This window comes from Mauremys reevesii, linkage group 7 (assembly GCF_016161935.1).
Source record: "Mauremys reevesii isolate NIE-2019 linkage group 7, ASM1616193v1, whole genome shotgun sequence".
Taxonomy (NCBI): domain Eukaryota; kingdom Metazoa; phylum Chordata; order Testudines; family Geoemydidae; genus Mauremys; species Mauremys reevesii.
This window is the reverse complement of record NC_052629.1, coordinates 13392879-13420209: the sequence shown is the minus strand read 5'-3', so window position 1 is coordinate 13420209 and position 27331 is coordinate 13392879. Positions and strand designations below refer to the sequence as shown.

The window sequence follows — 27331 nt, the reverse complement described above, 5'->3', positions numbered from 1 at the left end:
CGTGCACGCGCACACCTAATTGGAATCGATATGAGCAAGCACTCGAAGAAGAACAAACACATCAGCTTTATTGCTTGTAATGGATACATTAATTGAAGGTATCACACAGGGTTCCTAGGTGTCCCACTCAAAGGCCAAGATCAATTGACTTTGTGCTCAGAGAGTACTGTCTGCTGTGAGTCAGTGCCCAAAGTGGCACTAGTTTCTCCAAAGGGACCCTCACCCCATCAGTCATTCACTTCTTGTTCTTCAAATCATCCACTTTGGTAGGTGAATTCTATTATTTTTTTTAGTAGAGCAGTAACCACGTCTTCATTTCTGATGAGCTTGAATCACTACACTACAGCTTATTGTTAGTATCTGCAAAAGTTTCTACTCAAAGATCAATGTTGCCATGGAATCCTGAAGTGGGACCAACCTCTTAAGCTGGTCCTTAGTGTTAGGAGATGAATCATATAAGATCAATATTTCTACAAAGTTCCCAACTGTGTGAAGTGCCTGGGAGAAACAGACATTGATCAGGGTGTAAAAATCATTCTTCCTGATACAGGGCTTATTTCTGGATATCAGCTATAAAGTTGGTCTCCACACAATTAGAAACACAAATATTAAATTCTCCACAGTCTGCAGAATCAAACTGAAGCAAGGATTTGCTGATTTTATGTTTCACGCAAGCAACCTCAGTAAATGGGGATCCTCTGGAGCCCTGATCAGAGATTCCAGGGGCCCTCCCATGATGGACCTCCATAGTTGGTACAAACAGAATTCTCTGCCCTAGAGTGAATTCTCCTTGGCATACAATTTCCCCTAATGGTACAGACCGTGGCACTCCTGCCACAGGGTGAATCAACCTCATAGTCAACAAATAAGAGATCTTAGAAAATGTGTGATGGCACTAATATATTTTTCCTTTTTGGTGTTTGGAAATGTAAGTAAAGGGTGACCCATAGAGAACTGTAAGGCGTATACTGCAGCCTGAACATTGTTATTGATGTAATTGTTAGACTATACACCACCTTTTATTTACAAGGAAACATCTGTCACAAGTTCACAAGAGAGTTCTTTGAAGTCAATATTGTACTTGATTTACACATTTTAAATGTGATTGACACTGATAGAAGCACAGCTCCTACAGCTCCCTTTTGACTTCAGTGGGCATTGGTGGCTCTCAGCAGGTGTAGAGTCTGCCAGGATGAGGAACAAGATTTGTACATTATTTCTATCATGTATTGTTTCTAGAAATATTTTACCATTATTCCCTGAAGCATCTTTGTTTCCAATGTGTACTTCAGTATGCATCTTGAAAACATGTTTATCTATGTGTGCATATAAATATTAGAAATTGGATTCTGACTTTAAAAGTGTACATGAACGCAGATCCCCCTCTCCCCAATTCTTCTTTTGCACACCTACAGTATAGGATGATTTATTTATGACAGTAAATTTTATTTATATGGTGCTCTGATAAACTTCAAATTTATTCTGAGATTTTGTGATGAATTATGGCACCATAAGCCATTTTTCCAATAAATGTACAGAGTCACCATGGGCTAAACCAGGGGTGGCCAAACTGTGGCTTGCAAGCCACATGTGGTTCTTTTACCATTAAAGTGCAACTAGTGGAGCCCCCTCGCCTCCCGCCCCCACAGGACCACCCCATTCTCCACCTACCAAACTGGGGTGGAGGGAGCTCGGGACCTCTGCCTTGCAGCAGGGTGGTGAAGTAGGAGCTTCTGCCCAGTGGGGAGGGAGGTCTCGGGGCTTCTGCCCAACAGGGTGCACGTGCCGGGGCTCAGGGCTTCAGCAGGAGCAGGGCCAGTCTGCCCTGGCTCTCGAATTGGCATATGTGGCACGGAGGGCCAGTAAGTTTGGCCACCCCTGGGCTAAACTAACTCCTGGTATACAGCCAGTATAGCATCTTGTATCAAAGTGAAGTTAACTCATATCACTATTGTATCCATGTCTCAATGATCTGATTTAAATCCATCATTAATCTGATTCTAGATTGTGTTCTGTCAATGTTTGCTGCCTATCCACCTACATTTTAAGACCATTTTGTATTCATGGTTGGGACTACTAAAAATCAACCTCTCTTTCACATCACATTGTTAAAATAATAAAGACAATGATCCACGTCCTCATGCTGGAGTAAAACTGACATAGGTCCATTGACTTCAGTGTCTGGCCCAATATATATTTCCATTAGCCTGAAACGAGAATCCTGTAAGGTTTCTACTTGCATAGTTTTTTTATTATTATTGAATGTGGTTGAATGTTGGCAGGTTTCTAAAATTATGATTTGACAGAACAGCTGTTTTCTTGATTACTAGAAATTGAATTACACAAACTGTATGTTAGATTGCAAAGGGACTCATGTGATGAGATTTGCAATTGTTAGTTCTCATGCAGCGCGCCACCTTTATATGACAGACAACTTACATTTTGCATTAGCATAACTTCAAGGTACTGTACAACTTTTTAAAGTATGTCTTACAGATTTTACCATAAAACTGTTAAAAGAGAAAATTAAATCAATACAGTTATGTAGAAATTTGCAGTTTCTAAAATTTATTTGACATTGGTCCTAGGCAGCAAGCTTTTTATGCTCATGCTGTACCTCATCTGAAGGTCATTATTTTTGTATGCCAGCATGTATTCAGTATCCTATGAAGGACTAAACACTGTATAAATATTTTATAGTACACTGTTCAGTTATTTTTCCTCACAACAACATGACACTGAGCTCCTAATGCAGTTCAAATGAGATGATGCTAATGACAATTCACAGTTGCTTTATGACAAAGCCTTTATGAGGGTAGTTAGAAAGGGGACATTAATTAACAGTCTATAGCTACCTTAATGATAATGGCTTCCGTATTTGTTGCCTCAAAGAAAGGAGCATTTGAGAGATAATTTCTGAATTTTTTTTATTCTGACCCTTTCAAACCTTCCCTAATATGAGCATGCCTAAAGAGGATGCTCAGGTACTTCAATGATGGGTGCTATATACTGCTGATAAATAAATATATTAATTAAATATCAATCAGAAATGATGGCAGATCACTGAATCAGAAAGGAAGATTATCTTAACAACTATGCTTGGGATCAACTTGGAAGGGAGGGAAGAGAGATGAGTAAGTGACAGACCAGAGAGGAGAAGGGTCTAATAGTGCAGATAAGAGATTGTGAGAGCAGACACTTGTTTGACAGTTGGGATGGAAAGGAAAGGAATTATTTTGGAGATGCATATAAATTTCCAGCAAGATTTGGTAAGGTCTTAGATGTCATGGATCAGTAACTGGTTAAAAGGAAACACAGGGTAGGAATAAATGGTCAGTTTTCAGAATGGAGGGAGGTAAATAGTGGTGTCCCCCCAGGCTCCATACTGGGACCAATTCTGTTCAACCTATTCATAAATGATCTGGAAAAAAGGGTAAACAACGAGGTGGCAAAATTTGCAGATGATACAAAATTACTCAACATAGTTAAGTGCAAAGCAGACTATGAAAAGGTACAAAGGGATCTCACAAAATTGAATGAGTGGGCAACAAAATGGCAGATGAAATTCAATGTTGATAAAAGCAAAGTAATGCACATTGGAAACATCACAACTATACATGCAAAATGATGGGGTCTAAATTAGCTGTTACCACTCAAAAAAAGAGATCTTGGAGTCATTTTGGATAGTTCTCGGAAAACATCTGCTCAATGTGCAGCAGCAGTCAAAAAAGCTAAGTGAATGTTAGGAAACATTAAGAAATGGATAGATTAGACAGAAAATATCATAATGCCTGTATATAAACCCCTGGTAGGCCCACATCTTGAATACTGTATGCAGATCTGGACACCCCATTTCAAAAAAGATATATTGGAATTCAAAAAGGTACAGAGAAGGGCAACTAAAATGATTAGGCGTATGGAACAGCTTCCGTATGATGAGAGATTAAAAAGACTGGGGCTTTTCAGCTTGGAAAAAAGATGACTAAGGAGGAATATGATAGAGGTCTATAAAATCTTGATTAGGATGGAGAAACTGAATAAGGAAGTGTTATTTACTCTTCAAATAACACAAGAACTAGGGATCACCCAATGAAATTAATAGGCTGCAGGTTTAAAACAAACAAAAGGAAGTTCTTCACACAGCGCAGTCAACCTATGAAACTCTTTTCCAGGGGATGTTGTGAAGGCCAAAACTATAACAGGGTTAAAAAAAGAACTAGATAAGTTCATGGAAGATAGGTCCATCAATGGCTGTTAGCCAGGATGGGCAGGGATGCATCACCATGCTCTGAGTGTTCCTAGCCTCTGTTTGCCAGAAGCTGGGAGTGGACAACAGGGGATGGATCACTCGATGATTGCCTGTTCTGTTCATTCCCTCTTAAGCACCTGGCATTGGCCACTGTCAGAAGACAGGATACTGGGCTCGATTGACCATTGGTCAGAACCAGTATGGCTGTTCTTATGTTCTTAAGGAAAGACAGAAGTCAAATATGACACCATGGGTTTTGAGACCAAGTGATAAGCAAGATGGCAGTATCTATGAGGATCACAGGCACTACCAGTGAGTCACCAGTGGCTTCTTTTGGAGTGATGGCTCTTTGTGAACATTGCACAAATGGCTTTATCGGGAAAAAAGGCTAACATCTTTCCCCATTCCTTCTGAAGAATAAGGTTGCTTCTTGACAAACTCTACAGAACAAAAGAAACTGCATATGTACAGCAATGAGTCAAAGTTTAAGGCCAGAAGGGACCACTAGAGCAACAAGTCTGGTCTGACCTCCTGTATACCACAGGCTTCCAACACCACCTAGCACCTGCACATTAAGAACGCAGCAACAAAAATGAGACCAAAGTAAATGTGACTCACAGGAGACTAGACTATTATATGCCACAGGGAGTGAATGGGGGGACCGAGATGCAACAGTGCTCCAGGTCCCTGCTATAGCAGGGAAATGACTGCTAGAACACAGGAATTGCCACACTGGATTAGACCCATGATCTGCCCTTGTCTCAAACAGTGGTCAGGACTAGAAGTCTGCCTGGGCCTAATTTTTAGGCTTGACCTGGACCCAAACCAGACCCAAGTCCACCCAATTTGAGCCCAAGAGGATCTCTGTTTTCCAATCCAATCCTTCTCCCCAAAACTCAGTCAGTGCCACTGCTTCTTGCCCCTGGAGTTGGTTTTCCACCTTCTGCCGTGGAAGCTGTGCGACGGCGGCTGTGTATGGAAGTGGCATGCTCTGCTCCTGCTGTCCACTGCCCCAGGTGTGCTGTGTGCATACTGCGGTGAGAGGTGCTATGACTCCTCTGTACACTCATTCCACAGCATCCCGAGAGATGACGGCAGTCAGCCAGAAAAGGACACACAGTCACTGTTGCGCCAGCCCCTCAGGCGGGAGGAGGACAGCTGATCTGACACAAGCAGGACTGCTGCTTTTCCCCCCCTCAACCCAGCCCTACTCTTGTAGTCTGGTCCTATAGGGTTTAGGACAAGTTGCAGGGCTCTAGCCAGGACCAGATGCTTCAGAGGAAGGTGCAAGAAACCCAGTAGTAGACCATTATGGGATTATGTGCCCTATATTAAGGTTTTGTCTTAATCTTTGATAATTAGAGTTTGCCTTAAAACCTGAAACGTGAGTATTTATCCGCCTTCCAACACTTTGTTAGCGTTAACTATTTTAACATAGTTGCTGTGATAGCAAAAGTCTTGAGACTTGCATATATAATTTACTTTCCTGCAGTTTGTTAGCAGGCAGTAAGCAAAGCACAAAACAATGTGGTAAGTAATAATAATAATCCTAGGATTGGGTTAATTCCACCTGCTAGATAACTACACCCCATGTTTCAGCTGTTTTGCCCACACTCACCCTTCTCTGGCCAGCCTGAAGTAAAATTTGTTTCAAAGCCATGTATAACCCGAGTCATTCCTCATATCACATCTAGCTCTTGATGAGATGCACACGTCTTTATCTATATACCTGCATTAATGTACCAACTATATATTCTATTATATAATAGCACATTCAAAAAGCTTGAATATGTTAAATAAAACACTTTAGTCTACTTTTAAATTATTTCCCTCCTGGCTTCCTTATTTCAGGGATCTTAAAATAATCAAACATTGCAGAGCAGTACTCTAAGAAGCCTGCTGACTTCTGTCCCTTTAAGGAGAGGCACTGAAGCCTGTTTAGCTCTTTAAAAAGGAAGCAACATAGGTGGCTGCTATTTCAGCCTTGAGTCTTGTCAAAGGCGATAGTTTCAGAGAAGTGAAAAGCTTTGGAGAAGGAGAAACCTGTTGTGTAAGAACATGGAAGATAATTTGTAGAAACTTCAATGCAGCTGCATCAGGGTCCTTGTTCCTGGGGAGCTGTACCCAATAAAGAGAAATCATCCTGAGCTGAAATCAGTATTATTGTCTGCATAGTTCATACACCACTGATCATGAGCAATGACGAGCAAAATGTTACACAGGCTAAGATGGTTATAACTGTATCAGTACTTCCAATTGTTTTTCACTCTCTGCCATGCCCACTTCCAATGCGGTATTAGGGCGTGTGCCACTTTTGACAGCAGCATACTGTGTGAGAGACATGAAGCTCAGAAAAAAAAGTAATGTAAAAATGAAGATGCTAAACCTCATGCTGCATAATACGTTTCTTTATAATACCAGATTCTTTACACTGGTGCCACTTTCTCTTAACCTCACTTCAGTGGCTCTAGCCAATTATAGTGCACATAGAGTATGATCTGTACTGATTTCCCTCATAAAAGTTGGCCATCAGACCTTACTCCCAACCTGTAATATAACCTGCTATTCTAGTCTTTTGAGCAAAGACTGCCAATTATATCAAATATTGCAGTGGTTGTGAATGGAAGTTTTGCTGGCTAGCAAGTACGAAGAATGAAGTGGTAAATTAGGCTTTCACTGTTCTCTCTCCAACACAGCCTCTTTATACTAAAACAAGTAAAGACAAAGTAAGACTCCTGGATTTTAGATGAATTGCCACTTTTCCCCTCATAAAAAGCCCCCAAAACAAAATACTAAATCCAAACCCTTCCACACACACTTTTGCCTCTACACTCACCATTCTGCTTTACTTGCCATCCTCAATTCCTCAGAAAATAGAGACAAACCCCTTCTACTTGTGTCTCTCTCTTCCACCTATCAAGCAGGGGTACCCACTAATTTCAACTCAGTCCGTCTTCCCATTGAAGGTAAGAAACAATTAATAATGGAAGCCAAACCATTCCGCTTGCCAAGCCTCTCACCCATACTGCAGAAATTGCTTCAGAGAAAGGTCGCCACAAAATAAGTGCCAGCTGCTGTCCTAGGGAAATATCTTCATCTTCTCATGGCCTCCCTGACATGGAAACTACGTGAGTTATCACTTAATGAAAAAAGGTAAGAAGATTATAAATATGCCCTTAAGTTTTACCTACTGCACTTGCAAGTAATGGGCAGCATGCCACTCTGCATTTTCAATAATCTATGGATTACTGCATGTGTTATAAGTATGTCCTCTTGCCATAGTCTATAAATTAAATATATCTGATAGAACTATAAAATTGGTATACATTTATTTTGCTTTTCTGCAAAACAGAAACGAAATGTAATATCAAAACTTTCAAGCACAGTGTTGTCTGTAACACACTGTAATTAAGAACTACACATTAGAAGCAAAATTATGTTCGCTGTTTCTTATTAGTTCTCTTTTTTATGTTACTTAGTTTATATTAGTCTGCTTATTTAACAACTCAATCTCATGGACAATTAAACAATATCCACAGAGGTATACAAATGTCCGACCCAATCAGTTCCACCTTATTAAACTCTTTTTTCATAGTTTTTTTGCATCCTGGACTATACTGTTAAATAGTTCTCCCAATACGTCTGCATTTGTGAATACATTTTATGAAAGAAAACCTCCTGCAGATTTCATTATTAGATGCACTGGATTTGTGCTTTTAAATTATAAGGTAAATGATTTTACTTCCAAAACCATTCCCCATTTTCTCCTTTTGCTTCGCTCTTTCTGCAGTTATCTAAAAGGCGTTACACTGGAAACCTTGAAATCATTGTTTATGCAGTCACTTTGATTGCCATCAGTTTATGGTGGTAAGATACAGACTAACAGTCTTCTTGGTGTGTAGTTACAATGACAAAGTTATTCATTGATTTTTAAGAGCTACTAACCTGCGTTTCCATATTTATATCGAGAACTGGTGACATCCATTATTTTCCCAACTGTCATGACATGACAGCAAGTTACCTTGAAAACTATGTCACAATGGCTCCACCATAACAAAAACAAACAAAACAAACCCCAGTATTATTTCTATAGGAAGCAACAGAAACTAGAAGAGACAACTTCTGCTTTCTAGGAAAAAGCGTTGATGAGGGTCATGACTACAGCACACACAGAAAATACGATTGTCTGCCTTTAATTTAGCTTTTGCTAAATGGGTGTAAGTTTCTCTTTCCATATAATCATCTCAGACATTTCCTATGTATAATCCATCTGAAGGTGCAGGGCCGGCCCACAAAATTTTGGCACCTGAGGCGGGGAGCTCAAATGATGCCCCCATTCCCTCTTGCTTGGGCCAAAACTTTGAAAGATCACAATTCTGCCTTCTTCCTGTTCTACTCCTCTCATGGTACTGCTCTGCTACCTACACCAATAAAGGAGAACTAACAACTCAAAATGCCTTGTTCAAAAATTTTAAGTAACACTTAACTTTCAAACGCCGGAAGAGCAAATGTAACTTTTCTTGTCTGCATAGTAAACACTGGCATTTTAATCTGTTTGAATAATCAAAGTGGTGTTTTCGGTGCCTTCTTGGTTCAAAGATTTGAACTGCTTCCTGAAGGTCCACAGTCTGGGCCAGCTCATGCTCTATTGAGATGGTTGCAAGGCTGACCAGCCTCTCCTGTGTCATTGTGGAGTGTAGATGTGTTTTTATTAACTTCAGCTTGGAAAAGCTGCGTTCTCCATTGGCAACTGTTACAGGAAGTGTTAGAAGTATGCGGAGAGCAACAAAAGCATTTGGAAAGAGGGTGGTCATCTTATTTGTGCTCATATATTCCAGAACAGCCTTTGGAGTTGATCCTGCTGAAATGTATCTTGAAAGGGCTTTCAGTTCATCACCTAAATCACTCGCATCAATATCGCACGTCATCACGTGTCAACACTGTCTCTAGTGCCCTGCATTGTATAGTAAGGAGTTTTGCAACATCCCAGATATACTGCTGTGTTCCTTCAGCTGCATGAAACATTCTTCAACTGACTGTATTGCACAATGTAGCTCCTGATTAAAGAATTCAACTTTGAATTGTTGCTTGGGGTCTCTTCTGAGATTATCCCTTACCTCGTAATCAAAATGTCTTCTTCGGTGACTCTTGTATTCTTAAATGCACATTTGAATGGGTGGGAAAATAGCTTCAGTGTGAAGTTCCTCTGCCAACTTCTGTGCACTCTTCAGAATGTTTTGAAATCCCTCATCTGACCGGTAAGACTGTAGGTATGACTTTGCTTTGTCCAGTTGTTCCATTGCTCCAGATATATCAAGGTCAAGACCTTGGAGTCTCTTGCTTACAACATTTATTTCAAACGGCATGTCATGCCACAACACTAAGCCACACAGAAATTTGAAGTTATGTATGTTTCTGGTGATTCCATTTCCCTCTGCCACTGTTCTCCCATGAACAGTTCCTGTCATAGCATTATCCTCCATAATGGCAACTATGGTATCATCTATCTTCTCAATTTGGTGTTTGATTGGCTTTATCGCCTCCACTCGACTTTCCCATCATGTAGCACTCAACGGTTTCAGTGTCAGAGAGGATGTTCCTAGATGTTGCTTCAAAATTTGCCATCAATGAGTCGATGAGAGAAAAATACATAGATGCTTTGAATTACATTAAAAAATTCAGCAGCCTCACTAGAAGGTGAAGCTGCATCACTGACCACCAAGTTCAATGAATGAGAACTGCATGGGACAAAAAAAGCTCAAGCTCTTGGATCCGTGTCTGCACTCCTCTGTTCTTTCATCTCTTGTTGGCACAATTATCGTAGCCCTGACCTCTCATGTCAGCTATCGCAATTTCCGTATCTTTCAGCTTTTTAAGAAGCCCAATTGTCATACCAGCTCCTGTAGTATCATCAATGTCAATAAATTATAGAAAATGCTTTCTGACAGTCACCATTGCAGGGACATTTTCACTAGGTTCTGTTGTTGTTACAAAACGCACCATTAAAGTCATTTGTTCAGTACGGCTGATGTCAGATGTGCAATCCAGAATAAAAGATTGCTGACTTCAGATCTGACACAATCTTTTGTTTTACTTTTGTTGCCAGTAACTGTATGATCTCATTTTGAATTATTTTTCCAAGGTAGTGGTGTGTATACATTTCTTGGGTGGTGACTCTTCTTAGATGCTCCTGGAGTACAGCATCAAACTCAGCCATCATCTCCAAAATTTTAAGAATGTTTCCATTGTTTGGCACATACAGCTGATCTGAAGTGCCATGTAGGGCTAGGTTTTGGGTAGCAAGCATTCTCACAATAGCAATGAGCCTTTTCAGAACATTTTGCCAGTAAAGAGACTCTGATGCAATCTTCTCTTGATGCTGATCATCTATGGTAGCCTTTAACCTTAGTCTCATCTCAAGTTATTTCCACCTATGGAATGCTCTCTGGTGATTTGCTGCCTTCTCATGGCATGCCAGATTTCTAGCCAGATTTTTCCAGTCCTTTGTTCCTGTAGAAACCAATGTGGCTGGAACATTAGACTGGGAGAGTTTGCAACAAAAACAGTATGTAGCATTCTGGGTTTTTGAGTACATAATCCATGGTGTCTCCACTTTGTCAACATTGGGGATTTCATGCCAGTAATGTGTTGGATGGAAACTTCTATTTTCATTGTCTTTGGAGAACATTAAGTTTTTCACTTGTTGTGGCCCATGCAGTACAAAGAAGTCCCTCGGGCTACTGCTCAAGTGGGTCCACAGTCCTATATCATCTAGACTTAAGGAACTAAACTCAGCAGCAGCTGTTCCTTGTGCATCCACCATACTCTTCTCTGATGTACACTTTTCTTCAGGAATGTGCATGGTTACATCCATTTGAGATGGAGGTATGGATGCTGCAGTAGCTGCCAGGTCACCTGCACTCTAAGTGGAAGATCAGGCATCTCCTCACCACTCACATCCTCACTGGGGCTGGAAGGTTCACTGTGAACATTTGTGTTTATGCATCTCAGGAGAGCTCCTCCCTGCTTAGATAGAAAACCTTTCTTTGCTTGCTTTCTTTTTCTGAATGCTGCCCCAGAGGTCTTTTACTCATGACTGCTGTTCTGTGCCAGCTATAGTGGCTCTCAACACTCAGTTGAAGGGGACAAATAAGCAGGCTGGTAGCAGGGCCTGAGTGAGGGAAGATATCAGCGTCCTTAAGGGCCTAACTGGCTCCCTACTACTTCAGTTGACTGCCTGTTCTCCTCAAATGGGTTCAGGGAAGCAGCAGGAAACAGAAAGCTCCATGAGAAGCTGGTGTTAATCAGTCCAGGCTACTGGGGGTGCTAGAGAGGTACATAAGAGGCTCCTCCTCCTCTCTCTCCCTGCAACTCCTGCTGCTTTCTGTTATTCCCTCTCACCTTTTCTTCTGCCTGCCTGTTATGTCTCTTGTGCCGTCCTTCCTCCAGCACAGCACTCCACCATCTCTGTGCAGCTAGAGCAGAGAGAATACATATGCACCAGCAGCAGACACAATTTTCTACACTCTGGGTTCTAGTGGCACTCCCTCTCCCCCCACAGTCTGGCACCTGAGGTGGCCGCCTCAGTTCACCTCATAGTAAGGCCAGCCTGTGAGGGTGATACCCTAAATAAATTAAGTCCTTGGATACCATGTAAAGGTTATTGCATTAAAAAAGCAAAAATTTCTAATGATACCTTTATATTTTTATTATAACCCAAGCATGCATTTACTTATATTAAGTTGAAGAGTATAGCTAATTTTCTCCCATTGCTTATTTTGGGCTTTATTTTTGAGGTATTAGAGCAAGAAGTACCAAGCAAAGTGGTGAATTGGCCCCTTTGTAACTTATTGTTACCACTACCATTATTGCAGTGGATGAGTGACCTGAAATTCTTTAAAGGAAAGGGATAATTCTCATATTTTGTGATAGTAGCATACACCAGTGACAGGTCATGCCTCCTTGCAGTACAGACACTTAAGTGATACTAAGTGAAACTATTATATACATATCATATTTCAAGTGACTGCCAACATTAATGCATTGTTTCAGTAATAACCATGAATCTACTGTGACATATTTGGGCTATTTCAATGTACAGTTATAATAAACTTTTGTCCAAGAGCATTTAAGTCTGTAGTACTCATTACCCTTATTGTGTGACCTACAAGGGTCCTTGATAATCAAAATTCTGACACAGAAGTTCACAGTTCAGATCTGCCTTTCAAATCATCCCATGAGACTACCTGTACTGATCCCAAGTATTTTTTGACAGCTGTATTGAGGTCTCCCAATTATAAATTTCACTCTTCTAATCTTTTCATTGGGAAGGGCAACTGTAAGTAATAGCAAGTTAATTGCTGCCTATGACACAGCTACTAATAAATGCTTTAAAAGATTGGCAATCTCTGCTGTTAAAAAACCTGTTTGGTGGTATAATTTCAGTGTAAATCTCCCAGTGCTCAGAAAAACTAAGCTGCTACTAAATGCTATGGGTGAGGGGGGAAATTAAAGTACATTTTATGGCATATAGGTCCCAGTAATTGTCACTGCATGGCAGCCTTTTATGTCACACCAGTGACAATGAAATTGTTACACACATAACCTAGCAGTCAATACATACCTCAATCACTGAAATGGGATCAACTCAAGCACATGACAATCTGTTGCTAATGTATTTGGATAACTTTTTCCTCAGCTACATGACTATATGAATTCTTAATATTTAACATAGAACAGATTATTGATGGGTGCGGTAACATGGAGCCACAGCAGAATACTCACTTGATATGAAAAGTCAAAATAGTAAAAGACTAATCTATTAGATGTGAGTTTGGGAATCAAAATATCTATGGATACTTGGAGTTTGCAATTATTTTCAGGTAATCAGAGACAACTGTAAGATAGACCTTTTTGCAGTCATACTTCCTTGTGATGAGACCTCTTATATCTCACAAGCTGGGCAATGATGAAACAGATCAGTACTTGGATCAAGGAAAAACTATGTACATTTCAGAAGAGGTGGCTACTTTTACCTCTATGCCAGTAGTGAACCAGTGTCCCCACCATGATGTGAGGTGTCATCCTTAAATAAATAAATATCTTCATAAATTCTAAGGCACAAGAAACCATTATAATAACGTAGTCTGACTTTATGTATAACACTATTCACAGAGTTTCATGGAATAGTTTCTGCATCAAGTCCCTAACTGCTGCTTACGATAGACTATATCTTTTAAGAAGAGATGCAATCTTAATTTAAAGACTTTAAGTGAAGGAGAATCTACCACATCCCTAGGTAAGTTGTTCCAATGGTTATCTATCCTCTCATTGTTAAAAAAAATCACCTTATTTCTTGTTTGAATGTGTCTAGCTTCAGCTTCCAGCCATTGGATCTTGTCATGTCTTTGCATGCTACATTAAAGAGCTCTCTACTATCAGAAATCTTTCCCCCATGCTGATGGATCATGATCAAGTCACCTCGTAACCTTCCCTTTAATAAGCTAAATAGACTGAGTTTCTTTAGTTTCTACAGTAAAGCAGTTTCAGACCTTGAATCATTTTTGTAGTTCTTTTCTAAGCTCTTGCAAATGTTTCACATCCAAGGATGGAAATATCCATCCTAAAGATGAATGTTTTAGAAAGCTGGGAGCATAGAACATTTTTGGAGAGGTTAGTATGAAAAAGGTTTTGCAACTTTAACTTCAGCAGTTGCTAGGGCTATCTTTCAGAAGATGCTTGTAAGTTATGCTGTAACTGGAGACATTAATCGCTGCAGGTCTTACGATAACAGGCCTGGTACTACACATATAGGGAATTCACATCCATGTGGCTTTATAGTACAGTAAATTTTCTGCTTTAATGCCATATAATTAAAATCAAAACAAAACACAGTAGGCCAGTCTTTAACAAGCATGGCATGAGGTGTAGGCAAAAGTATAATATGCAGGATTTAAACCACCTGGGTTTTTAAGCAAAGTTTATTCCTTGACTCAAATATTAATTATATGGCATGGGTTATTCAGTAATCTATGATTAAGTACCCACACATCAGTTGATGTGGACACAAACAATGAAACACTGAAACTATCATATGGTTAAGTGCAGAAGATGGTTAAATTCAAATTTTTAAAACAACTAATATCAAAGTGAGATAAATCATCCCAAAGTACCCAACAAGATTGTTCCAGTGCAGACCTCAACTGGCACCAGTGCAGACCTCAACTGGCCAATTATGTGCTATAAACTTGAAGATGAGTGTGAAGGGAATACCCTTTACAGCCTCAGGCCTACCAAGCGGCCCTAACTAGAAGTCAGAGTCCAGATCCCTTCCATTTTTCTATTCTAGAGATGAGATGAAGGGAGTAAAAAGCTGAAGACAACAGAGGCAACCCCCTATCCAATACACACACCACCACACCATGTGACTGCTCAGCACAAACATCTAAGCAACTCACTGGGTTTAGGGCTCTCAGCTGGACCCTTTCTAACTGCACCAAAACCTACTATAAGGGATGACAGCCCTCAGCTTGGCTGTCCACCTCACACTCTGTTGTGCAATTACAAAGGAACCCACTCACTGTCTGACATTCTTGAACAAAATATCTGACCCAGTTTCAGATGGATGTACTCCATCCATATTCTTGAAACAGCGCTGGGCAGGCATACTTATTTTCCACATGAAAAAATAGCTATATCCTCTGTTCTCTTAATGTATTTACCAACTTCCCAGTTCACGTCTTTCTAATTAGTTTTGGTAGGACTGGCACCTTCTTGGCAAATTGACCTGTGCTGCATCTCTGACCAGACCAAGATCTATCACAGGAGAAGGGTCCTAATGTGACCAACATCGGTCTTTGTTCTAATCAAAGTAGCTCCTTTTGCTATGCCTAAATCCTTCTTCCGCATGTTAATAATGATCACCAGAGAGGAATGAAAACAGTCCATCTTGAGTGCAGGAGGGACACTAGGTAGTTCCACAACATTTCAATGTCTATTACACTCCTAAAATTGGGTGGAAATTGCTGAAGACAAAACCGTCTTATAACCTAAATATGCAGCAGAGTCCATTCACTTATAAGGTCTAGCCCATAAGTGTGGAAATGCAGTCTCCATATGGCAACTATCACCATTTACACAGGGTGGAATTCACATTGCCCCACACAAAGCCTCAGTAAATGGGATGAAGAAAGACAAAAAATCCTCCTTCCACCCCAGCATGGAGGTAAAGTCATGAAGCACACATGCAACCGGGCTATTACCGCAGTTGCAGCCCACAAGCAGCACAAACAGTTGCAACAGGAACTCCCTTTTTACACAGGAATAGATCCTTGTAGATCTTGGACTAACTAGTGATGCCACCTGCCTGACTGCCAACTCCCTTCTGACACAGAGAAATGGTATGGAAATCAGCACCGGGCAGTCAGATGGATGAGAATCTCGTTGCATGGACATTACTCAGGTTATTTCCTCCCTGTCTCTCGCAATGAAATCATGGTGCCTCTAATGCATTGGCCCCTTTGCAGCTATGGAAAAATTATACCTATAAGCTTTGTGAATGTTTACACTACTTTATTATAAAAACCTTCTTATATGTCATATACCACTGAAGTAGGCATTGCTGTAAAATCCACAAAATTTATAATTCTTACGGTGATTTAAAGGTTTTAATATCAAGTTATTTCCCCTCAATTTACATGTACATTTTATATTAAACTGTTTTGTTCAAGAGAATCTTCCTACTATATAATCTAAAAAGTAACATTTCAAATAAGATAAATTACTGTTCAAATTAATGTTCAGCAATAGGATCAGAAAAGACAGTAGAAATGTGATATTTATTTAGACTCATAATAACTAAAAAGATGTCTAACTAAGGCTCTAGGCACCCTAATACAGCATTAACAATACAATAGGTAACCTCTCTTCTATGGTCTTACACTGTATTGTTTCAAAGAAATTGTGTGGAAGAAAAAAAAAGTAGCTAGGTTTATAATGCCATAATCCAGCATCTGTACCTTAGTTAGGTATTTTTATTAGATAATTAACAGCCAGAAATGTAGTACATAAAAATGCTTTAATGCAATGACTTGTCCTAGGATGTGTTTAAATGGCATTCACAAAATAAGTCGAGAACACTTGAGGTATTAAAGCTTTAAAATTGCACATTTTAGCAAAACAGAAGAGTAAGCCTAATGAGTTGGTGATATATTATTTTCATATGATTACAATAATCCCTTAGCTAGCAAGTTTTAATTTTTCCCAAGGTGTTATAAAAATTACCAGAATAAGTAATAGTCAGAAATACCCTTTCAGTTATATCTTCAAATACCAGCAAAACTAATCCTCAGGTAAAAGCCAAAGGCTTAATGTATCATATTTAATTTAGAAGGATTTGAACAAAGAAATATTTTCAGATGATCAAAACAATTCATTCTGAATCATGAAGATTCTACATGTTTTAAAGTTTGTTGTTTTTCTCATAAATGTTTAGGAACTGTTAAGAAAATTAAAGACACATTGAAAACCTAAGCCCAATTTCCTTAAACATGTCAATTAATAAATTAATTGTTGAGTACACGGATGAATTCCATTATGCTGACCTTGAACAAAAAGTCATTGTGAACTATCATCACTGCATTTAGACTGTTAGCATTGCAGGAAGACTATGTCCCTCAAACTTCATCACGCATCATTGAACTGTAAAACTCTGACAGGTAAGGAGGGCATCTCTAAACATTACGACACTCTGCTAGTGACAGCTGGAAAAGAAAAGCTGGACACAATCACAGTTCTCACATTTACTAGAAAAGCTGAGATTCCATCCATAGCAACTGTGTTTCTCCAAAAAAACACTTCAGAACTATATTTAAAATATTTTGTTGAATGTCTTAATTCTTTACACTTTAATACAAAGAAAAATGTCAGATTAATTGCCTAGGCTTTTACCATTAGTAATTTGTCTTCAGGACTCATGTATAATATTGTCGTTGAAACCTCCTAAAAACCTTTAGTGTTCAATAACCTTGCTCCATTATAAACACAATTCATGACAAAGGTCATTTGCTGTAGCAATAATATTTGCATAATAATTGCATGCGAAGAATAAAGCTTGGAATGCCACAATAGTATTCCAGGAGTTGTCTTTGTGATAATTTAAGTTTTCCCACTAAGCACTTGTAAAAGTCAATATTTTACTTTTGAAATACATTAATGGAATATTCATTTTTAAAAATAGAATATTACATTCTAGTGCAGTACCTTGAAAAATGATAAGGCGATAAGGGCATTTCTTAATGAACACTTTTGATAGAATGAAGAAAGCAAGGGTACATCTTCAGAGCAGTGCTAATTTAAGCCTACAATTCCCACTCCCAATTTTGTCAGCCATGAATCTAATTCAATGAACATGGTGCTGTAAATTCAGCTGCAACATTCAAATATGTATGTTTTGCTCTGTGCAACTATTTACACTTCTGTGTCTTGATTCAAAGGGCTGTCTTGAAAATATTTCTGAAACAAGAAAAATTGAAAAAATGACATAAGAATCTCATCTATTTCAGTATACTGCAGTGCCTTCTCTACATATATTCAGAAGTGTGATGAGATTTAGACTACAGCATTTAACTTTACTGTTTTTACTTCTCCTTTGTGGCACCAAAAGATCTTAGCAGAGGTGAGATGATGCTTTAAAATAACAAAATAATAATAGTAATTACTATTTATAAATACACGATGATTACAAAAAATCTTATTAAATTTCACCCAAAGTACATGCCCTTAAAATTTAATACAAAAACTCTACAAAATTATTTGCATATATTGCAAAAATTATTATGCTTATAGTTTATTTCTAATTTATTTTACTTAAAACTTTCTCAAACACATTTCTTTTGCGCTGAGTTTTTTCAGACTTTGTCTTTGATTGAAAGAGAATTGTTTGGAAAAATTGGAGTAAGAGTGGTTAGTCCTTGCTTGATTATGTAAATATGAAACAAGATACATTTCCCATAGTTCCAATTCAATTTTTTTTTGTACCCACATAATTCAGAATGGTTGAAACTAGAAACCATTTAATTTTATATTGGGGTGTGTATGTATGTATGTATGAATGAGAGAGAGAGATGCTTTTATCCTACAATGGTTTAGACTGCTGAGTGTAAAGAAAAAAGGATGACTCATGCAACAAATTTTGCCTCCGTTAATGAGGAGTTTACTAAGGACATTTCACCTGAGGCTTCTTGCATCTGCCACGGGTACCTCCATTTTATTTCACACAGTTCTTTCCTTTCCCCCCATTTTTACCTTCACCCCTCCCCTCAAGAAAATGAAATGCAAAACCTAATTTAGAAGGAAGATTGAAAGATTATGTGTGCAGAAGTGATGTAATTCAAAAAGTGAATATTGCTTTCAAAACCTTTGCCAAGTTTCTTTTTCAAATGGGCTAGGATCCTAAATCCATATTAAGGCAGCTAAATAATAATGTTGATTTTCAAAATTGCTCAAGACCCCATTTCCATATATAATAAAGACAGACGCAGTTTAAAATGAGAAAGCAGCAGACAGTGGAATTGCTAAAGACAACAATGGAGAGGAGCAGGAAGTCAGTAAGTGTTGCAGAGAGAGCAACATATATACATAAGGAAATAGTCTTCTTATGCTGTCTCCCCAATTCTTACACCACTGCACAGACCAGAAACTATCTGCAATGAAAGTAATACTAATCCAACTTTTTTCCCCACCAGAGGCAGGGTACTACATATTTATCGTTTAATAACACTGTGTTAAAGTAGCACCAAGGAAGGCAACATGATCTAGTAGTTAGATGACCGAAACAGGAATCGGACATCCTGACAAACTTGCTCACTGTGTGTGTGCCACTGAGCAAATCACTTACCCTTTCTAATTCTTTGTTTCTCCATCTCTAAAATGGAGATAATGATACTTACCTACCTTTGCAACGTGTTTTGAGTCCTGTTGTTGGCCTACATGACAGTTAAATATTATGTTCCAAAGAGATGATGAACCAGGTCCTTACATCCCAGTACCATGGGGTCTGACCACCTCTCAGTACTATAAAGCATGTGCATGAAGATCTCCCCTCCCCCTCTTTCCCTGCTAGCAAACGTGCCTTGAATTTTATTTTATTTATTCACCATATCTGAGAGGATCAGTTACTAGAAGGAGATGCAACATACACATTGCCAGTAGCTTCACAATAATTTGGGAATGTTGGTGATTAGGAATCCTGGTTCTGGAAGGAGAATGTGGTCTAGGGGGTAGGCAACTGATTAGAGACAAAACCGTCACGCAAACAGCTTTAGCATATTCAGTCTGAAAGAGTGTGGTGAAGCACATGACACTTGAATTTACCATATTAGAGGTATTTTGATGGGGATCACTCTCTCCCCACTTCATGCAGCAGGAACATGGTAGCTTGATACCGTGACATGAGGCGCATTTGAGAGGTCAGACCGCAGATGTCTACTGATCTGCTTTATGGGTGCTGGCTTTTCATTTCCTGTGACTGTGACTTCCAGATAAGACATGGACTGCGGAGAAGTGATGTTTCTTCATTCTGGATGTTAGTGTGCATTTAGGAGCATGCCAGATGCCCAGGCTACAGTAAGCATGCACCACACCCTGGGGACAAAGTAGCATAGGACAAAGCTGGTAAAGCCCTGCTCTAGAGTAGTGGAGAATACGGCTACACATGGGAGGCATTTTGGGGGCAGGGCACCAAATATGACAGAAAGGCAAGCATTTTTGTGAACTCAAATGTTTGGGCTTTTTTCCAATCCAAAGCAGGTTAGACAAATACACAACTTGCAATATATTGTTTGCTGAAGGATTTGCAAAAATTCAGTTCCTTGATTTAAATTCTAAACCAGAAATAATTGTTAATACATTTCTGATAATCTAGTTACTTATTTAAGTTTTCAGCTTTTAAAGATGATAAAGATGTAATGCTAATTTGCAAAATGTAATTCGTATGCTTCATCGTTGTCTGTTACCTCTGCAGCTACATAACAGAGAAAAAGATTTTTCTTCTTTTTAATCCTGAGTTACAACTCTGCCTGGAATAGATGACTACCACACCTAATATTCATATAATTATATATTAAACTTTCATAAAGGCAAGTACCATATGTTATTATAGTTTTGCTTGATAGCATGTCCACAGTTAATGATCTGTTGCATATTCTTTAATTTCCCTATTTTTCAGGGATTTATAATTTTAGGCTAAAAATTCCTTGCAGTCTGAAACCTGGTATACAGGATCCCAGTCCTAGAGGAAATTTGTTGTTAAGCATGTTTCTGAGAAGCTTCCAGATAATGGATTTTAAATGTATAACATAAGAATTTTCTTTGCGATCCTATAAATCAAAAGTGACATTAAAGACACTTTTGTTGGCACCTATCTGTAATAAAGATGAATTGTTTTACCTAGTAAAATAAATAAAGATAAATTATATAGTACTATTTTCCTTATAAAATAATCTTTATTATTATTATTATTTTCATTACGTGTTGTAAGTGTGCTCAGATCTGCACAAACAAAGGAAGACAGCCTATGCCCCAGAGAATTTATAACTTTGATTAGGCACATATGTCCACGTTCAAGCTCATGTGATAAGCTGAAGGTTCAATCTTGAAGGAAACTTGGAAGGAAATTGTTGAAAGGCTTAATGGGAGAAGTTTATTTTAGGAAGGATTTGAATAAGGGATAATAATAGTGGGAGACTGAGATAGACCGAGATTATCTGGCATATGGAAAGTGATCTATTAAATGTAATATATAACAATTCAGTCTTCTTGGAGAGCATCAATATGATAATCAATATTACTGGTAGTGATTCATTAAGTAACAAATGTACATACTATAACTTAGGAAAGTAATTTGTATTCTTTGAAGTTACATTTCAAAAAAATTGGCTACTTACAGTAGTATAAGAACTGGAATTAATATTAAGGCACAGACAATAATTAAATGTCTATATAATTCATATTACCCTGTGTTGTAAAACTTGCTAATCAAGGCAGCAATCATGAAAATACTGATACATAACTATAACTATTGAAGTCAGTGGAACTACTCAGGCAAATAAAGTTAAGCACATAAGTGTTTACATGATCAGGGCATAAATATACAAGACAAAATGCACACCATATTTATAACTGTAAATCCAGTTTCAATATATACCAGTAGAACATATGCCACTACATTCATGCAGGCCAGCTGGTTCTTACTAAAAGAAAATGTTCATCTCACTAAGAAATATTAACAACCTAAATTTGATAACCATTGACCCATGGTATAAAACATTTTTCAGTGTCTTTTTTACTGCATGGGTGTAAGTGTCTCAAAAGCACTCTGCCTGCCTGCAAAATGAAACTTAACGCATTGTTAGATAATAGGTCATTTGACTCAGCTGCTTGTAAACCTCTTTGTCATACTGGAAAGTGTATATATCCTTTTCTGTATGTGTCTGAAATGTGAAATACTTAAGAAATATCCTTGGCTTTTAAGTTATACACTACAAGTCTGCACATCAGCAACATTTACATAGCCCAATTTAAAAAAATCAGCTGGTGGTTTATCCATATGCACATCCATTATTTCAAATATTTTTAATTTAATTAGTAAAATTCAGTGTTCACTAGAGTGAGAGACAAGTCAGCATGGGCAGGCCCTGTGAAAGCTTCAATGGGACTTACGTATTTGTTTAAAGTTAATTACATGCTTAATTGCTTTCTTGCAAAGTCATGAATATGCTTCAGGGCTGTGCTGAATTGGGGCCTGAGTATGCTCCCTGATCTCAGTGAGCCTCTTCCATGGTAGACAGAGCTAGAGCTCTGAACTGAACATAGCCATTGCAATAGCCATCCCTTTGGCCTAGAAAAAGGTGTAGAGTATAGGAGACTGTGAGTTCTAGTGTCAGTGCTTCCTCTGTTCTTAATAATTCTGTGTACTTCAAAATCCTTATTATTGGGAAGACCTCATGCCTATTCGTTATTAAGAAGGACAATATAATTCCCTCCAATTTCTGGTGTGTATGAAAGAGGTTTGCATGGTTACTTACTTGGGTTTTAACTCTTGTTCTTTGAGATGCAGGTTCAGACATATCTTCCAGTCAGGTGTGCACACCCAGAGCACCGAAGTCCAAGAACTTTGCTTAGTTGTACCCTTTGGGGTGATGCTCAGACCCTTCGGCCCCATAGCCACTCCTATGGGTATATCAGGGCAGCATTGCCCTGACCCCCCTATAAAGAGGAGATGGAGGGTGGGTCATGTAATACGTATCTGCATCCTCATCTCAAAGAACAGCTACAGTACAGGTAAATAACCATTTTTTCTTCTTTGAGTGGTTACAGATGTTTATTCCACACATTTGATTCACAAGTAGTAACTGAAGTAGGTGGAGCTTGGAATCTACCTAAAGAATGATTGCAGAAATACCTATCTAAAGTTTGCATCTGCTTTAGATGCAGTCATAATAGCATAATACTTGATAAAAATAGGCACTGAAGACTAGGTAGATGTTCTGCAAACATCCAATATAGAAACATAATCGAGGAACATGACTGAAGCTGCCTGGGCTCTCATCGAATGAACCACCAGTCTTTGTGGAGGTGTAGACTGACCTACTTCAAATGCCACTGTAATGCAGGAAGTAATCCATCTGGAGATTGTCTGCACAGAATCCTTGACCCTTCATCCAATCTTCATAAGAGACAGAGTCAAGGCAAATGATGAAATGATTTAGTTCTCTCGAAGCAGAACACCAAATATCATCTCCCATAACTTTGTTTGATAGGGTTCTTGGTAAAAGTAGAGGGTATATTATATTCCTAGCAATGAAAAGGGTTTTCTATTGGTTTGACTTATTGGCTGGCTGAGTTAATTTGTTTCCAGTATATGATTTTATTTATGTTAGTGGGGGGTTATCACTATTTGACTAAGTCTAATTGTTAGGGTGCCTAGAGCTTTAGTATTAGTGTTTTTGCAGATATTTAAATTTAAAATAAAATAAAATAGAATGGCTTTTTTGAGAAAAGATTGCTTTTTTTGTAGTACTACTGCTTTCTTACAAGAAAAAAAATCCCTGAAAGTAAAAAAGCACAATTAGACGTGATCATACTTAAGGATAAATATATGCCTCAGAAAAGTGGAACAAGGCATAGATCAGTGGTTTGAGCATTGGTCTGCTAAACCCCGGGTTGTGAGCTCAAACCTTGAGGGGGCCATTTAGGGAACTGGGGTAAAAATCTGTCTGGGGCTTAGTCCTGCTCTGAGCAGGTGATTGGACTAAATAACCTCTTGAGGTCCCTTCCAACCCTGATATTCTATAAATAGCTTTTTAAAGAAAAAATATGGTAAAAACTTTGGGGAGCAGATGGGTGAATAGTTAGACTAATTTTATGGAAGTCTAAAAAGAATAGTTTAGAAGACCGGAAAGGAGGCTAATGATCTTAGAATCACTATTTTTCATATTGCATGGGGAGGGAAAGACAAAAAGATTTGTTGGATATATCAAGGAATTGTGGTAATTTTCCCAGGTGCTAAACCACTAAGGCAGAATGGGAAAATAAAGAAAAGAAACAGATGATAGTAAAGTATCTTAATGAAACTAGGAGACAATAAACCGCATTCAGAAGTAATGCAACTAATCTGTGAATTACAGATAGAGCGAATGAGTGGAGGTTGGTGTAAATGACTCACGGATGATTGGAAGAGTGTTGAACTGGCTCCTCTGCTGAACCATTAATGGTAGCCTCCAGCATGCCATGAATGATTCCTTCTCCCAAGTGCCTCTGGCACAGCACTTTATGGAGTTTAATTGGTGCAGACAGGTTATGATGGTTTTCTGCACAACAGTGAATCTCCCCTACAATTTCCAACCTGTTTACTATTGCATTGCAGTGTCACCACTAAGCATAATCACAAGCTGTGACAGAGAACAGGAATTCAGAAATAATAGGAAAGCTGTCTAGTAGCTTCATGTGCCACTAACTGAATCATGCTCACAGATTCTCTCTCTCAAGTAATAATAGAAAAGGTAACAAAATCTGGTCTAATATGGATCATTGTGTTTTTCCATTAGTTTTTCCAGTTTGAACTACTTGAGCTCACAAGCAGAGATGGCCTCCATTGTCCAAGACAGTTCTTCACTCACTCAAGCAGCTCAATACGAACAATGAACTTTTAGATCTGTGTTCTTCATTAATTATGTCAATTAGAAACCTATCACCAGATTGTTGGGTTAACTTAATGTTTCAGAAACAATGAATCAGCTCATATGAAATCTGAATCATAAATGCCACCTTTGGAAAAACACTGACTAATCTAATGTTTCTGCATCAGTCAGGAATGATCCTGCTTAGGTTAGGTCTTGGTGATTCATTTTGTGGAAAGAAAAACAATTGATTCTGCTCTATCACAAAAGTGAAGTATGTGCAATGTCATCAGTACATCATCAGTTTATATTACTGCACAAAGAACCTTTGAATCAATTTCAAACGTACTTATTTGAAAAAAGTCAGCAAGTTTGCAAAAGCTTGAATACATTTAAGCTTGCATTACTATGTAAGCTAGACATACACCCAAAATATAAAGGGAATATCTTTTTATTGTCTTATTGACAAAGAACATTGTTTTGCTAAATTGTTTTTTTGCTAAAAATTGTTTCAACATAGCCAGACCATTTGTTTACATTGACCCATCCACACTCACAGCTGCCTGCAGCTCCCAGTGGCTGCGGTTTGCGGTTCTGGACTAATGGGAGCTGTGGCAACCCACAGGCCACAGGGATGTGCTGGCCGCCCCTTCCCACAGCTCCCATTGGCCGGGAATGCTGAACCACGGTCACTGGGAGCTGCAGGCGGCCGTGCCTGAGGACGGTCAATGTAAAGAAATGGTTTTGCAATCCACCAGCGGATTACCCTGACGGGCCATGTGCAGCCCAAGGGCCGCAGGTTGCCCACCACTGACTTACATGCTTAAGTACCTTTCTAAATCAGGCCTTTATTTCTGGCATAGGCCAACACTAAACCACTATCTCTAGTAGCAAGGAGGAAGTAGATGAATTGTGACTGAGAAGCGTTTCCCTAAAGCACAATGCCTGTTGGGGCTATTGCTGGGGTGGTGAAGTTTATGCACCATTCCTTGCTCAGGGCTGTACCAAAAGTCACAAACCAGTATCTGGGCTTTAGTAAATGAAGATATATGGTGTGACAAAGTTCCTCCTCTGCGTTGGTGGATCCTGTGCTTATTGGCGGATTTGCTCACCTCAGTGATCTTCCCCTCTGGTGGAACCCACAGTCTGGGTCAACTCCTCCTGTGTCTGATCAGGAGTTGGTAGGTTTGGGGGGAACCCGGGCCTGCCCTCTACTCCGGGTTCCAGCCCAGGGCCCTGTGGATTGCAGCTGTCTATAGTGCCTCTTGTAACAGCTGCATGACAGCTACAACTCCCTGAGCTACTTCCCCATGGCCTCCTCCAAACACCTTCTTTATCCTCACCACAGGGCCTTCCTTCTGGTGTCTGATAATGCTTGTACTCCTCAATCCTCCAGCAGCACACCCTCTCACTCTCAGCTCCTTGCACCTCTTGCTCCCAGCTCCTCACACACAAATCTCACTGACTAACTGGGAGGCTTTTAACTAGTTCCAGCCAGCCCTTGATTGGCTTCAGGTGGCCCAATCAATGTAGCTATCTCCACTGCCTTCTAGAAAGATCTTAATTGGCCCCAGGTGTCTTGATTAACCTGGAGCAACTGCCATTTGGTTACCATGGTACTAGGGATTTGTTTAGCCTGGGGCTAACATACCTGTTCCTTACTACTTTACTGTAGCCATCTGGCCTTGCCCCATCACAATGGCTATCTTCAAAGACCATTTGGAAGCTTCAACTAGTGCAGAAAGCAGCTCCTCCCTTCCTAATAGCTAAAGCCAACTTCAGCACATTGCATCAGTGCTCCACACTGCAATTCAAGATGTTGGTTATAATATACAAAGCCCTCAGTGGTTTGGGACTGGCTCTCCTTATATGCCCTGTCAAAGCAGTTGAGATCAGATGGGAAGTTCCAGTTATCTTAAAGGGCTGTACTCCAGGCAGGCTCCCAGCCAGTTAGTCTCCTTGAAGAGTTCCTACTTGTAGAATTTCCTTCTTCTCAAGGTCCACCAGTAACTGGTTGTGACAGCTATTAGTAAACACTGCACCACACATCTAATTAGTGAATCATTTTCTTGATTGTTTAGGGTACAATATAATGGAGAAGGAGGGTCTTATGCAGTGGTGGATGTTACTGCTTGAGAAACCCACCTCTCAGAATAATTGGTGGAAATACAATCTTAACTTTATTAAGAAAGGTAAGAACATGCCTTCAAGCTATACAGCAAATTTCATCTAGCAACAGGAACCAGGAAAGATCTGAGCTGGCTAAAGTTAGTGAAGATTGGATGGCAGCTCCTTAGTAGTTATCAAGGTGCTTCAGTGAAGCCCTTTTCCCTTGTAATTTGTCAACAAACAGCCATTATAATAGATATACAAGAAGATGTTGAGTACAAATCTTACTTCTTACCAAGTTAAAACATTTTATAATACTATAGATGTCAAGCAACACTAGGCAGCCTGTGTCACTCTTCCTGTGTTAAGTCTTATTTATCCAGTGACTTGCATAGACTTCACCACCATAAAGGCAAAGCCCCTTGCTAAAGACAGTGAAGTAAATTAGAGATAATTTAAGCCATTTTTCCACTGAAGGTTTATGCCTGACTCTTAAACTTTATCATGCTTCTTGGCAGTTTTTCTTCTTACTCTATATTGTTTGCATTACTCTGTAAGAAGTTTTAAAAGTGACTTGTATCAGGGGGTAGCAGTGTTAGTATGTATCCACAAAAACAACAAGGAGTCCGGTGGCACCTTAAAGACTAACAGATTTATTTGGGCATAAGCTTTTGTGGGTAAAATGCCTGCATCTGTAACTTTCACTCCATGCATCTGAAGAAGTGAGGTTTTTTACCCACAAAAGCTTATGCCCAAATAAATCTGTTAGTCTTTAAGGTGCCACCAGACTCCTTGT

General features: G+C 39.1%; 1 protein-coding gene across 24 annotated transcripts in view; it reads right to left on the bottom strand.

Annotated features, from left to right (window-relative positions):
• ATRNL1 (attractin like 1) overlaps positions 1 to 27331 on the bottom strand; it is a 1032651-nt gene that overhangs the window by 280274 nt on the left and 725046 nt on the right. The window contains exon 31 of one of the 24 annotated variants that reach the window (XM_039547667.1): positions 17689 to 17761. The exons of the other annotated variants lie outside the window; for them this stretch is intronic. Coding sequence (XP_039403601.1) covers positions 17717 to 17761 — 45 coding nt within the window. The 3' untranslated portion in view covers positions 17689 to 17716. Of the gene's footprint in view, positions 1 to 17688; positions 17762 to 27331 lie in introns of those variants that run through there. 24 annotated transcript variants of the gene reach the window in all.